Genomic DNA, 13486 nt, shown 5'->3' with positions numbered 1-13486 from the left:
ATGCTAGGTGCTGAGGATATGAGTATCAATATGACCTGATAGTCCAACCTAGGTAAACACGTTTTCAAATTAAAGGAAGTTTCTTTTTTGAAGTTATATGTGAATTGTTAATAGTGAGAGAGATAAATGAAAATATATGTAGGTTTTATAAGATAAAATAAAATACTGTCTTAGGTAAGACTCATGTATCCATGAGATCTCTGTCCATTTACTTCATTTAACCACATGAGCTGAGAATAATAAATCATTCCAAATCCTTTTTACCTGGCACTGACTAAAGAGATAGGGGTGTTCCTTCCCAGAAGTTTGTTCTGGTGTGAGCCACTGAAGAGCAGAAGATGTTGGAGATGTCTCAAAAGAAATCTCTATAACAACTTCTTGATTTCTATATGAAAGGAACAAATGCATTAGTAGAGTACAATTCAGTCTATCTAAAATTTGAATTTATAATACATACACTGAATAATATAAATAATATTTTACGAGAGTAGGTTCTCAGAATATCTGCTGTGCACTTTCTTTCCTGAATGCCAGGTATCTATTTCTTACCTGAATGAAGATGTAACAGGAGCTATTATTAGTTGACTCTCCCACTTTTTTTTCTGTGATATCATGTGATCTTTTACAGTAGTGGGAAAGTAGAAGAAATAATTTTGGAACTTCGACTACCACCGCTTGGGTGCCAGACCATAACAGAGCCTAGAGCTAGTCTGCAAGCTGTTACTGGACAAGGTAAGTCAAGAACTTGACAGTAACTTTTTATGTCTGTTTTATCTGAGAATTTAAAAATGTGTGCTTGTATTTAATCTTTTCTTCCTAGTAATTCATTTTTATTGCATTTTACAAAAGTATTAGCCTGTGACAGATTGGAACTAACAAAAACTGGCCCTTCGCCCCAGGTAGTTTGAGCAGTGCTGTTAATGAGGAAACAACAAATGCTCTGGAGACCAGTGGCCGTGCCTGTGGTTGAATCCTGACTCTGCCACTGACTGGCTGTGAACTTGGGCAAATTATTTCACCTCCCTATGCCACAGCTGTTTCATCTATAAAATGCAGTTAATGATATACCTCCCAAATGATGTGTTTCCTTTCTTTTCCTTAAATGGGAAGGGAAAGCATGGAAACACTGGCCACTGGTAGATGGGAGTAGATCAACCTTGTTCTAGGCCAGTGGCTTTCCACCCTTTTCCCCCTGCCCAGTATATCAAGGAATGGGATATACTCCCAATATGGCAATTCTGGCAGCCACTTTCTTGAGTAAGTTAAATTCTCTCTCTGAGATTCCCTTTCCTCATCTGTAAACGTAGATCATACCACAAAGGGTTACTGTAAGGTTTAGATGAAAGAATACATCTAAAGCACTTATCCTGAGATTGGTACATAGAAACGGTTCTGCTGTTTGTCACTGCTGTTGTTCCATGAATAAAAGTGGCTGGCCTCTGGGGACGAGGTGGAAAACGTGCAGCTTGTAAAAGCTTCCCAGATGATCCTGAGATGCCTCCTTAAGACGGTGAGACCCACCATCACTCTAGATGTTACTAAAATGATGAGTAAAGAAGTAACAGTTATCAGAAGTCCTATTCTTGAGTAATTTATATGAGTTTCTTTAGTGTCTTAAGAACATATAATGTTCACTATAAGCTTCAATCTGAACAGATTGGTAAGAGTAGTGTGCCAATTACTACATACACACAAACTAAAAATAGGAAATGGGAAAAAATGTCTAAATTAAGTGAAAATATATTTCCCCTTTATTTAACTATAAAAGAGAAAGATGGATAACATTCGTACTTGCACAGAGCAATAGGAAGAGAGATTTCCATTGGTGATCCTTTGTAACTTTGTCTTTCTCCAAGAGTATATTTGACTTCTTGTCCATTGATGACCACTTTTTGTATTGTAAGGTCCTTTGTATCCAGAATCTAGAATTAAATTAATATTGTTACATGGTAAGAAAATAGTTTTATACAGCAGAGAAAACTAGTATTAGATATAGGCTAACTACAATGATTACAGAGTAAACTAGTTGTTTAAGGATAGTAAGATAGAGTGAAATTACAGGAATTAAAGGAGTTGAAAGTTAGTATAGATCCCAATTAATGGGACTCTAAGCTTCCTGAAACTTTGGGGGTGTTAATATTTGCAGATATATTGTTAGGTAATTCTGGGACTTTTGCACAAATTCCTGGCTTTAAGGAAAAGATCTAAATTAAAATGCCCTTGCTTCTGTCTCCTAAAACTTAACTTCTCTGCTATGAAAAAAATTCATTTATAACTTGTTTCTTTCATCAGGACTCAATATATCTTATCATATATTTCTTCCTACAATTCATATAGTCCAACTGCTATGCCTACTTTCATATATCCAAAAATTAAAATAAACCTTAGCACTTGTTAGGCAAATAAGCAAACCGCACATCGCTGCTGTTGTGTATCTAGAAAAAGCCCAACCTGGTACAGCAACCCTGACCAAATGACCCTACAGAGGATGGGAGAGCATATCTACTTGCCATGGCTGATTGAGGACAACTGTTTTGGGCAGGAAGTGGGTGGCACAAGTGCTTGAATATTTTCCATCCCAATTAATTCTCTATCTGAGCCCTAGAAACCATAGCCTCTGATTATTTCTCAACTAATCTCTTGTTCTAGAATCTTCAACCTTCCTATGCCACAAGACTGTTTCCAAACAGTCCAAGCACACCTCCCATATTATTTTTAAAACTTTCTCAATCCTTCTGCCCACTTGGATAACTATACCATTTTTCTTCCTGCTTTCTTAAACTCCAAGGGCAATCTATAGCTGCTGTTTCCACTTCCTCATCGGCCTCTCCTCCCGTCCCCCTCTTCAATCTGGTTTCTAGCTCTTCTGCCACTGAAAGGGCCGACCTCCTGATCAACAGGTCTTTTCTGTTCAGTAACTTGACCTCTGTACATTCACAGCCCTTGTGGGCCACACCATCTGTTTGAAGCCCTCTCCTTGGCTTCTTCAACTTTTCAGACAAATGGTTCTCCTGCTTGTCTAATGCTTTTTCTCTCCCCCTTCTTTCTGACTCCTAAATATGGAAATGTCCCTGTGTGCTGGCCTTGGTCCTTTGGTTTCCTTACCGTGGTCTTCACTCCCTAGCTCTCGCTCACACCCACATCTTCACCTAAAACCTCTGTGCGGATGACTACTGGTCGATTTCACAGTTGTACTCCCTCCCCAGGACTTCAGCAGATTATTTCTAATTGCCTGCTTGACATTTCCAGGAGAAATATCATCTCATATTCAATAGGCTTCTAGAAATTCTAAAAACAAAGCCACCATTATACCTCCTAAGTTTGCCCTCTTCCCTGATTTCTCTTTTCTGTTGATGGGACTCAACTTACCTAAGGTTCGAAACATTCAAATAATCCACAATTGATCCCACTTCCCAATCCTGCATAGCCAATTAACAAGTTTTTCTTTTACACTGTCCTCATACTTTTCCTTTCCTTCTACCGCCAGCCTAGACCAGGCCCTGGACTATTAGAACTGCCCACTATCTACTGATCTTCCTACCGCTGGCATCTTTCCCTTAAAATCTGGCCTGGAATAGCATAGGGAGTTAGACTGCCAAGAAACAGCCACTTTCCAGTCACCTCTCTTTTGTACTCTTTTGTGTCAGTTAACTGTGGGTAATGAGCTCAGGACATTTTCTCAATTTTATTCTTATGTCTCTAGAGTCAGCAGTTTTGAGTTGGGAAGAAAATTCCATCCTGATTTAATTTTTCTTTTTTTTTTTTTAGAGCAGCCAAATTTGTTATGACTATCATCTGTTTCCCTCCCAGTGGGCAATTATTTCTTTCAGGGTACTCTCTTTTTTGGGTTATCTCAGTTGTTGCCCTTACTCTAAATTAGGACTGATTTCTCTTCCTGCACTTGCATATTCAGAAATACTAGATTTTATATCTTAAGAATAATAAAGTTACTCCTCTGTCCCTTCATTCTAGTACCTATTTCTGAATATCTGATTTGTTGTAGAAACTTGATTGGAATATCTTACGTATATAAACTGCTTACGTTTATGCTACTCTTAAAACCATAAGGAAAAGTTATTTGGGTCATTTCCCAGTTGTATTTCCTGTATTGCCTAAACTTTTCAAATCTGTTCAGAATCAGGACTCAGGTTACTGTTATAACTATTTTTTTGCGAAACCTTTTTCATACCCTCTTGGGTTTGTTACAGCAGCTCTCTCCTATAGAGCTCACTGTACTGCATTATCATCATTTGTTTTCTTCACTAGACTGAGGGTTCTTAAAAAGACAGAATGCTACTTAGGCTTGCATTCCCAGGGCTCAGCACAGTGCCTGAGAAACAGCAGGTGTCAGCTGATGCATGAAGCAAGTCCTGGACCAAGGGGAAACAGAAAATGCAATGTTTAAGCTGTATTTCTCAAGTCCTAACCTTAGCTATCACTCCCAAATTACTTAGGAAATTCCCCTTCCAATTTCACTAATAAATGTTATTAAGAAATTGATCAAAAACAGTAATGAGAAAGAAAAAGTAAACTGGATAGTTGACAATTTGGAATTAGTACTTTTCAACAAATATTTATTGAGCACCAAGTATGTATAAGGCCAAGATACCCATACATAGTTATAAGAAACAGCCCTCCTACAGGAAGTTACTGAGGCTATAATTTACTTTATGTCACAGTAAATAACACCCTCCTTGAATAACACTCAAAAAGAGTTGTACCAGCAGCTGGCCAGTTGCCATGGACTCTGTAACTGATTCCCTTTTTGCACAGATTGCCAGGAAGTTCCCCATCAACCCTGTGGTCCACTTTTTGTGTGTCTCCAGCTTTATGCCATGTGTTCTGCGTCCCCTATCCTTATTCTCCCTTCCTCCAAATTCTTTAATTATATTTAATCTTATTATACTGCATATGTTATTTTAAGCAGTCTCAAATTCTTTCTGCAACAAAGCAGGGTTAAAATAAAAAAGCTTTATGCCTCATTATTACATACATTATTACATCTCTAGTTACATTTTCTACCTGTTATTTGCAGGGTGCTATAATGAAAGAGCTATGCGGCTATGTGTTAAAAGCAAAATGAAAACTGAAACAACACCTTGATCTGATCCTCAGCTCAGCCACTTACTTAGTTAAGACCTGAGGGTTTGCAGTCAGAAAGATGTATTTAATTTCCACCTTCTGCCACTTACTAGCATATATGATATTGGCCAAGATATTAAAACTTCTTTGAGCTACCAACATCAGTAGAAATAACCCAAAACTTTAAAAGGAGTTTTTAGAAAAGCTGGGGATTCATCCCGTGAGAGCTCTTTCAACATTCCCCAGCATCATGGACTCCAAGAACAGAGAGGGAGAGAATGCATGGCGTCCTCACCCAGCACTGGCCCTGGGTCCTCTCTGCCAGAGATGGTGAGGTATGGTGCCAACTCACCTTCAAGATACAGTTAGCACTGTTCACAGTGCCTCAGTACAGCCCACAGTAAGCTTAGGCACTGCTTTCTAACTGAATTCATCCATTAATTCATTAAACTTTTGAGTGTCCTCTACCTGCCAGGTGCTATACTAAGAACCCTACCTTCCCTACCTTCAAGAGTCCATCATCTAGTAGAGGAAACAAACAAGCTAACTTTGAATAAATAAAACCAAACTCTTGGCCTCAGGTTATTGTTTTAAGTAAGAAACAATTACAAACACATGTTCCCATACTACAATTAGCCTTCCTTTTCTAAAATCTAACATTATCACAATTCCAGGTTCTAGTTTACTAAACAGACCTGCCAACTAGAAGCCATAATTTAAAAATCTTACTTCTCTTGAGATTTCAGGAATGCAGAAACAATGGGCATTTTTAGATTGGGATATTGAAGAGATATTTTTTCCAAATTTTAAGCATCCTGGCTCTTGTTTACTCATGGAACAGAAGTAAAGCTTTTATTTTTTTAAAAACAGGTGAGGGTTCAAGGTCATATTAAGCAATGATAAACTATTAAAATTCACTTTCTTTTAATAAAGAAAAATAAATAAAGAAAAAAGAGATTGCTTTGAAAGAGGACTTCATTTCAGCCAGTCCTGCCTGAGCAAAGTTGTCTACAATAAAAGATAGCCTGGCACTTCAAGCAGACCAAAGTACAACCTACATGGAAATAGTTACCATCTTGCTTATAATGCTTTTATTTAGTTTTTTTCCTTATAGTACTTCTGGAAACTACATATCAATACGTAGAGGGGTCGGCCTATTTTTCAAAAGAATTAGTCTAGAAAAATGTTACCGGACAAAGAGGAAGAAAGTTCCGTGCTACGTTAGTTTATATTAATGAACTCAAAATACAGGTCTATTACTCAAGCAGGAAAAAGTCGTGAATACCACGAACTCTTATCCAAACTTATTATGCCCAATTAATTGACCCCACTTGATATCCCTCCATTAAGCCCACAATACCCTTTATCTGGTTGCTTATTGCTGGGCTTTAGTAGATATCACCATACTACTCTATGCAAAATATACTGTGGCTAGTCTTTTCTTGTTCCTTTAATTTTTAAAACGCTTATCTATGAAAATTCTTTAGGTGAAAGGTGCCATCTTTCCAATACGATCAGACAATTAGAGTAAGAACACTGAATACAAGTTATGTTGTACAGATAAAATAATTTAATAACATTCCATAAATCTAAACAAGGTTTTCATCATTCAAGTGGTTAGAGAGCTTGTAGAAGTCCATATTTTCTAAGAAGTCCAATATTACTTGCTTCTTGAAACCGACTATTAATAAACTGTACTGAGACACCCTTAGAATGCTTGAATAGTCTACCTATCCTTAAATTATTATTAGAAAAGGTTGGTAAGAATCAAAGGTAGGAAGGACTATGAACCCAGAGAGAAAGAGGTGCACCTGGAGTTAGAAAGCAGAAAGAAAGTGGAAGTGTTAGAGCAGGGCTGGGAATTTTAGAGGGGTTGAGAACAAATGGCAGGGAAATTGAAGGAAGACGGTGATCAGTCGTATCTTGCAGACCTGCTAGTTGAAATAAAAGGGCCTGGGAGGGAAGGGTGGAACTGAGAATTGGTAGGATACAGGGCCTGAGACTTAGATGAGACTGTGGACTGAGGAAGGTGCGCCAGGGAGTGGAAGAAATCTGGGGCTAGCGAAGGGAGTTCTGGGCTGCAGGCCGAGAAAATAGGGAAACCACAGGGGGCATTAGCGCTGGGAACGAAGATTATGGGGAGAAGTGGGAAATACTAAAGCGAAATCTGATCGCTGGGTGAGGACTGGGGCGTGGGGATGGGCACCAGGATGTTGTGCCCAGGGACTGGGAAGGGATCTTTGGAGGAAGGGTGGTGAAGGAGGAATGCAGAGGCGTAAATTGGGTTGGGAGGGAACTAAACGGGGTGAGCAGGGTCTGAAGAAGGGGACGCTGAGAAATGAGTAGGGACTGGAGAGGAGGTGCGGAATACGGGTTGCTAGCTGCGGAGGAACAGCGAAGGATGCGCGAAGCAGGATGGGGTGTGGGTCTGGGAAGGGGCCGCAGCGGGGTGAGAGACCGAGGCGGGCGGCCGGGAAGAGGCGGGCACTGGGAGCCTGTCCCACCATACCAGGCTGCGCAGATGGTCCTCCTGAGACTGGACGGTGAGCGCGGCAGACCCCGTCAGTACCCGGCGAGTAAAGTCGACACTGCAGCGCAGATGCAGGTGCCTGGTCTGGCAGACGGACGCTGGGGAGGCTAAGGAGCACGTATCCACTACCTCCGGCATGGCTCTGGGAAGTCCCGCCAGACACGATCCGCACCCCAAGCCTTAGCTGCCACTCAGACGGGACTACTCGACTGAGAGCGAGAGGAGGAGGGAAGGGAGGTAAAGCAAAGGAGGAGGGAGTCGCGGCGCCCGCCGGGAAGGGAAGTTTCTTAAACTCAGGGAAGAGTAGGGCACCGTGTGGGTGGAACTACAAATCCCGTGGTGCAGCGCTACAAGGCGTACGCTTTGCTCCCTGGGAGCGTGTGTGCCTAGGGGTGCTGAGGTGGATCGATTTTGCTCCCGAAGCCGGAGGAGGAAAAGGAGGGGAGTAGAAGTTAGAGGAAGGGTGGGCCGCCGGAAATAAGTGCAGCAGGAGCGCAAACTGAACACTTTCATTCTGGTTCCTTTCAACTTCGGTGGAAGTTGCAATGGTAGTAGAATATCAGGTCTGTTGGTATTGGTGGCTGTAGCTGGTAAAGGCGGGGTCAAAAGGGATAAGAGATCTGCCAGAAGAGTAACTTGTGTGCTGTTCCTCGTTAGTATAGTGGTGAGTATCCCCGCCTGTCACGCGGGAGACCGGGGTTCGATTCCCCGACGGGGAGACGCAGGATATTTTTCTGCCGACTTTCACTCAAAAAAAAATAAAAATGTTCATACAAACATTTTAAGAGCTGATGTGAAAGAAATAGTCAATGTCAAGTTAACTGTGAAATTTACGTTTTAAAGCTGTTTTGTTGCTGCTTTGCCATGTCAGCAACCCATTACAAGTGAGCTCAGTTCTGTCAGTTCAACAGGTATTTTAGTGCTTATTATGTACATTTCCAAGTCCTGGAGGTCTAAAACGGAAATAAGTGATATTCCCATCTTAGAAATTTAGGAAGTTTATCTCAATATACTGTAACGAGAGAATTCTAAGATATGAGTGTGTACGGTTGGAAAAAGAATGCAGAGCTGGGACACCCTGGAGGAGAGGAAGGACTGAAGGATGAGTTGCCTAAAAAATGGGACCTGAGTTGAAACTGGGCAAAACTGGGAGAATACATGTCTCAAAGGACCTGAAACAGCTGAATTTTTAATCCTGAATGCATGAATGGGGTACTTATTTAAGAGTTTGTGCCACTGTATTCAAGAAGAGATATCCACAGACAACCACAAACGAATTCCTTGATTGATTACTAGATTACTTAAAAGATAGATATGCAGTAGGAATTGTTTTCTAAGATACTGCCAAATATTGACTGTACAAAATTAGCAATTCACAAACAATAGGGTTTTATGCATATCCAGTGGTGGATTAAGAATAGTTTTTTAAATGAAGCTTTCCATTGCTTCCATAAAATAAGGATAATACCAGGATGTATATACAAAAGGAGATTTTATTAAGGATGAAAAAGATGATTTATAAAAAGTTTTATGAAAAGAAAAGGGCATTTATGTGCAGAGCCATGTGAACAGGAACTATTCCAGCTCTACTGCTCTATAGATCTATCTGGAAGTTACTTAATCCCTTGAGGCCTCAGTCCCCTCAGCATAATTGAGATATTTCTGCCTTAGGGAGTTGTTAAAATAACATATGTGAAGTGCTTAGAGGTGTGCTTGCCCTAGAGTGATCATTTGTTACATGTTAGCTAGTATGATTATTTTGGCTGGCTTTTATTTTGTCTGTTTTGATCATCTTAATACTTATTCTTCCTAGTTTTAGAAAGACCTGGGAGATGAGAAGCTGATCACACTGAATTTAGGCCTCTAAAAAGAGTTTGCAACATTAGCAATGATCATGTTTTGACATGCATTTACATTCATGAAATTGCAATTGGTGCAACTGGTGAAAATGCAATTCCTTAAAAGGAGATAAGACTTCTCATTGCATTTCCCCCTTGCTTCACAGAGACTTTACCTTTCTTTAAATAGTCAGTGCAGTTTGCAGATACTGATTAAGTGCATTCTATTACACTATGCTACCTAGAATAGAGTTGGGGGAGGCTTTGTCCTACTTGCTGGATAATTACACCCTGGTACTAAGCTATACCAATGACCAAATATAGTATAGTATTGAAATGAAGGCCAAGGAGAACTATAAATGAAGTTCAGAGGGACAGGGTCCATCCCTTTAGGGAAGGTCAGGAGTAACATTGTGGATGATCTAGCATTTGAGATGGGGTGTGAAGGATGAGCAGGATTTAAATAGGAAAACTGGTAAGGGCTGTGGGATTGACCATGGGGAATGGAAGGTGGGCAGCTATCCAGGTGGATATGGTAGCAAGAATCAAGGCACGGGATCAGAAGCAGAGGTGTGTTTGGGAAAGAACAATCCTGGCAGTGCAGAATCTGTAACTGAGTAGGACCCTATGAGGCTTTCCCGGGACAGACCCCTCTTCCATATGCTCTGCTGTAGCTCCTCTCTGAAGTACCCAGATAATAGTGTCTGATACATATTTCCTGAGTTTTTCAGATGCTAAAACCACCACCAAATAGAAGAAATTAACTACTTGATGATCATGAGCATGTAGCCCCCAGACCATCTGGTGCCTAAGGAATGATAATGTTAACTGCCTGTCACCTCAACCAAACAATCAGAGAATTGTGCACGAGCTGATCGCACACCCTGTAATTCCCAACTCCTAACCTGGCTTTTAAAAATGCTTTGCTACAATCCTTTGGAGAGTTTGAGGGTTTTGTGCACAAGCCACCTGCAATAAACTTTTATCTCTACTCCAAACTCCAACATTTCGGTTTGTTTGGCCTCACTGGACGTTGGACACGTGAACTTGCGTTCGGCAACAAATCCTACAGGTTAATCCAGTGCCTCACATACTCCTTAATATCCTGCCTTTCTTCTTTCCTCTCTAAGTTATACATCTGATATGGTAGAGACCACTAGCTATTCCCCAACATTTATATTTATTTTCACTCTGAATAGTAGAACCTTCAATGTTTTGCTGGACACATGGTCTCCCAGCCTTCTTTGCAATTAGGGCATGTAATTAAGTGTTGGCCACTGGAAGATAAGTGGAATTGTCAATTATGACTTTCAGAAAGTATCCTTAACAGGGACTTTTATAAATATATAGAGCTAGAGCTCTGTCATATTGTATCATGAGGTTGGAACTGCTGGAACCATGCACTGAGGGTGGAGTAGTAGCCCAGGAGCTATGAGCTGGAAGTAGCCAGTTCTCTGGTGATCATGGGAGTCCCCTGTGGACTGGACTTCTTTTCCTTGAGAGAGAAGTAAACTTCTGCTTTGTTTAATACAGTGTTATTTTGGGTTTTCTGTCATCCACTGGGGATTCAGTCTTTATTAAGACACCTGGTCTCAGTTGGATGGGTTTATCGATTTTGCCCTTGATACTTACCCTTGTCTATCCATTTGTCGCCACTTTATTGTGGACTATTGCATAAGTTTGAAAAAAGTTTTTTATCAATTAGGCTTTCTTCCCTCTATCTTGTGTCTTCTGCAAGAGCATTCTTTCTAATTTAATCATCTCACTACCCTTAAAAGCCTTCAAGGTCTCCTCAATATCTCCACTAGATATTCTCTACCTTTGTTGGTAGATGTGGTTGCCTGGTGCTTTAGCTAAGAGAGTGTTCAAGCTGAGGATGGAGAGGTCATCAGAAGAATGAGAGACAGTGAAGAGGTGGTGTCAATGGATTGGAGCTCCTGTGGGGTTAAAGGATGCTTGAAATCAGAGTCCATATCTGGAAAGATAAGGGGCAGTGTGTGGTCAGGGAGTCTGACAGAATAAGATTATGGATGACTTTCTACTTTTGTGTAAAAGCGGGGAGAAGGATATATATATATATATATATATATATATATATATATATATATATATATGTAATTTGTTTCTGTCTATGTAAAATGTTCTGGAACAATTCTCAAAAAACTCATGGTGTGGTTTGTCTATGGGGAGGAGCAGTAGGGTGGCTAAGAAAGACAAGTGAGAAGTCAATATTTCAACCAAGGAATCTGTTGAGCCTTTGAATTTTGATGTATGTGAATATATAACCTATTCAAAAAAAGTTACTTATGGATATTTTAAAGAATAAGGGTCTTCAGAACCAAAAACTACAAACAAAACCAAAAACAGCCTTTTGTGAATTCTTGTTTCCATGTGGCCCTCTATGCCACCAGTCTCACCCTGACACGCCCTGCTTCAGTCATGCTGAACACAACTTGCCCAAGATCTCTGCTCTCTCCTGCTCTTCCTTAAGCTGGAAGCTTCACCCTCCACTGCTCCTTGGTGGCAGGTCTCTCCTCCACCCTCTCAGGACTCTGCCTCCACTCCTTCCAGTCTGGGCTGGAGTCTCGTAGAATCTCTTTCCCTAATGGAACGAGGTGTATTTGATGCCCTTCACATTATCCTTCCAATGCGTGAGAAAATAGGAGAAGTGATTAAGCCATCTTTTAGCATGTTTAGTTCACAAAATGGTTGCAGTGGCCCTGACTCATTTCTTCAATTTTCTGTTAAACCTGGTTTTGCTTGTGCAGCCTTGTGCAAGAATTTTAGATTTATATGCATATCTCCAGCCTGTTCTTCCTGTCAAGAAAAGGTTCAGGCAGCTGGGAGCCAGAAACAAAAGGAGCACGAGACAGAGTTCTTCTGATTTTCTAAAATAGCATAAGTGACACCAACCTCCCCTCCCCTTGCCCCCTCTCTCCCTCCCTCACATGCTTGACAGCAAGCAGGGTCTGGTGAAGCTCACCAGTTACCTGGTCTCCCACAAAGGTCTGCTTTTTGTTTCTCTGCCTGCACCCTCTGGAGAGACCAGCCTGAACAAGATAGATTGTCATGTTGTCCTGGGTTGGAGCCTGAGGATCCTGCCAGCACCAGCAGATCTCAGAAATGCATATCTCAGCCTCTGCCCCCACCCTGAGCCCACTGCATCAGAATCTGCATTTTAACAAGAACCCCAGATGAGCCAGGTGCACATTAAATTAAACCTCTGCCTTAGAGGCTCGAAGGATATTTTGGGAGTTGGAGGAAATTCAGTTCCAGAGTTAATCAAACTTGTCAGGACCTGAACCCACAGCCCTGGACCCTCAAATCAATGCTCCCTTAATACCCTAAAGTCATCCTGAGCAACCAGCTCCCTCCACACTGTGCCTAACTGTCAGTTTAGTTGTCAGTCTCCCCTACTAGAGGGAGTGTCCTCAAGTCCTAGACAGTATATTTTCTCACTCTGTGCATGTTTGTAGTATGAATGAACAAATGTATAAATGAATGGATGAGGTTTCATATGAGGTTCCAGGCATCCTTTTATTCAGTGCATTACTCTGTGTTGACTTTGGACAAAGAGAAAACCGCCCTCTGAGCCCCTCCTTGTCCTCTGATGTCACCAGGCAATATGTTGGCTTGCAACAGAGAATGCCTTTACCACCCTCTTGTTTTTGGGGGGGGGGGGGGTTGACGCATCTAGGAAAGTGTTTTATTTATTTAGTTTTAAATTAAAAAAAAATTTTTTTTTAGTTGAAGTATAGTCAGTTACAATGTGTCAATTTCTGGTGTACAGCATAATGTTTCAGTCATATATATATACATATAATTGTTTTCATATTTTTTATTATAAGTTACTATAAGATACTGAATATAGTTCCCTGTACTATATAGAAGAAATTTGTTTTTTTAATCTATTTTATATATACTAGTTAATATTAGCAGTTCTCAAGCTGTCAGTTTATCCTTTCCCACCCCCTTTCCCTCCAGTAACCATAGGTTTGTTTACTGTGTCTGTGAGTCTGTTTCTGTTTTATAGATA

The 13486-nt window shown here is 40.7% G+C and overlaps 1 protein-coding gene, 1 long non-coding RNA gene and 1 other non-coding gene across 4 annotated transcripts in view; 2 read left to right on the top strand and 1 right to left on the bottom strand.

Annotated features, from left to right (window-relative positions):
• LOC123618998 (uncharacterized) overlaps positions 1–1776 on the top strand; it is a 44116-nt gene extending 42340 nt beyond the window's left edge. The window contains exon 4 of the long non-coding RNA XR_006727505.2: positions 629–1776. This is a non-coding gene — a long non-coding RNA (uncharacterized LOC123618998). The remainder of the gene's footprint in view (positions 1–628) is intronic.
• LTA4H (leukotriene A4 hydrolase) overlaps positions 1–7859 on the bottom strand; it is a 29930-nt gene extending 22071 nt beyond the window's left edge. The window contains exons 1-3 of one of the 2 annotated variants that reach the window (XM_045522435.2): positions 7592–7859; positions 1792–1922; positions 265–385 (exon numbers count right to left, since the gene is read on the bottom strand). In XM_045522435.2, the coding sequence (XP_045378391.1) occupies positions 265–385; positions 1792–1922; positions 7592–7750 (411 nt within the window). In that variant the 5' untranslated portion in view covers positions 7751–7859. The remainder of the gene's footprint in view (positions 1–264; positions 386–1791; positions 1923–7591) is intronic. The other variant, XM_010962755.3, reaches the window with a different exon arrangement.
• A 400-nt stretch (positions 7860–8259) lies between these two features.
• On the top strand, positions 8260–8331 carry TRNAD-GUC (transfer RNA aspartic acid (anticodon GUC)). Its single transcript has one exon. It is a non-coding gene; the product is annotated as a tRNA-Asp (tRNA).
• Positions 8332–13486: the final 5155 nt, after the last annotated feature.

The sequence above is a fragment of the Camelus bactrianus genome, chromosome 12, assembly GCF_048773025.1.
Source record: "Camelus bactrianus isolate YW-2024 breed Bactrian camel chromosome 12, ASM4877302v1, whole genome shotgun sequence".
In the NCBI taxonomy this organism is placed as follows: domain Eukaryota; kingdom Metazoa; phylum Chordata; class Mammalia; order Artiodactyla; family Camelidae; genus Camelus; species Camelus bactrianus.
Note: the sequence above shows the minus strand (reverse complement) of the source record. Positions and strands in the feature narration are given on the sequence as shown.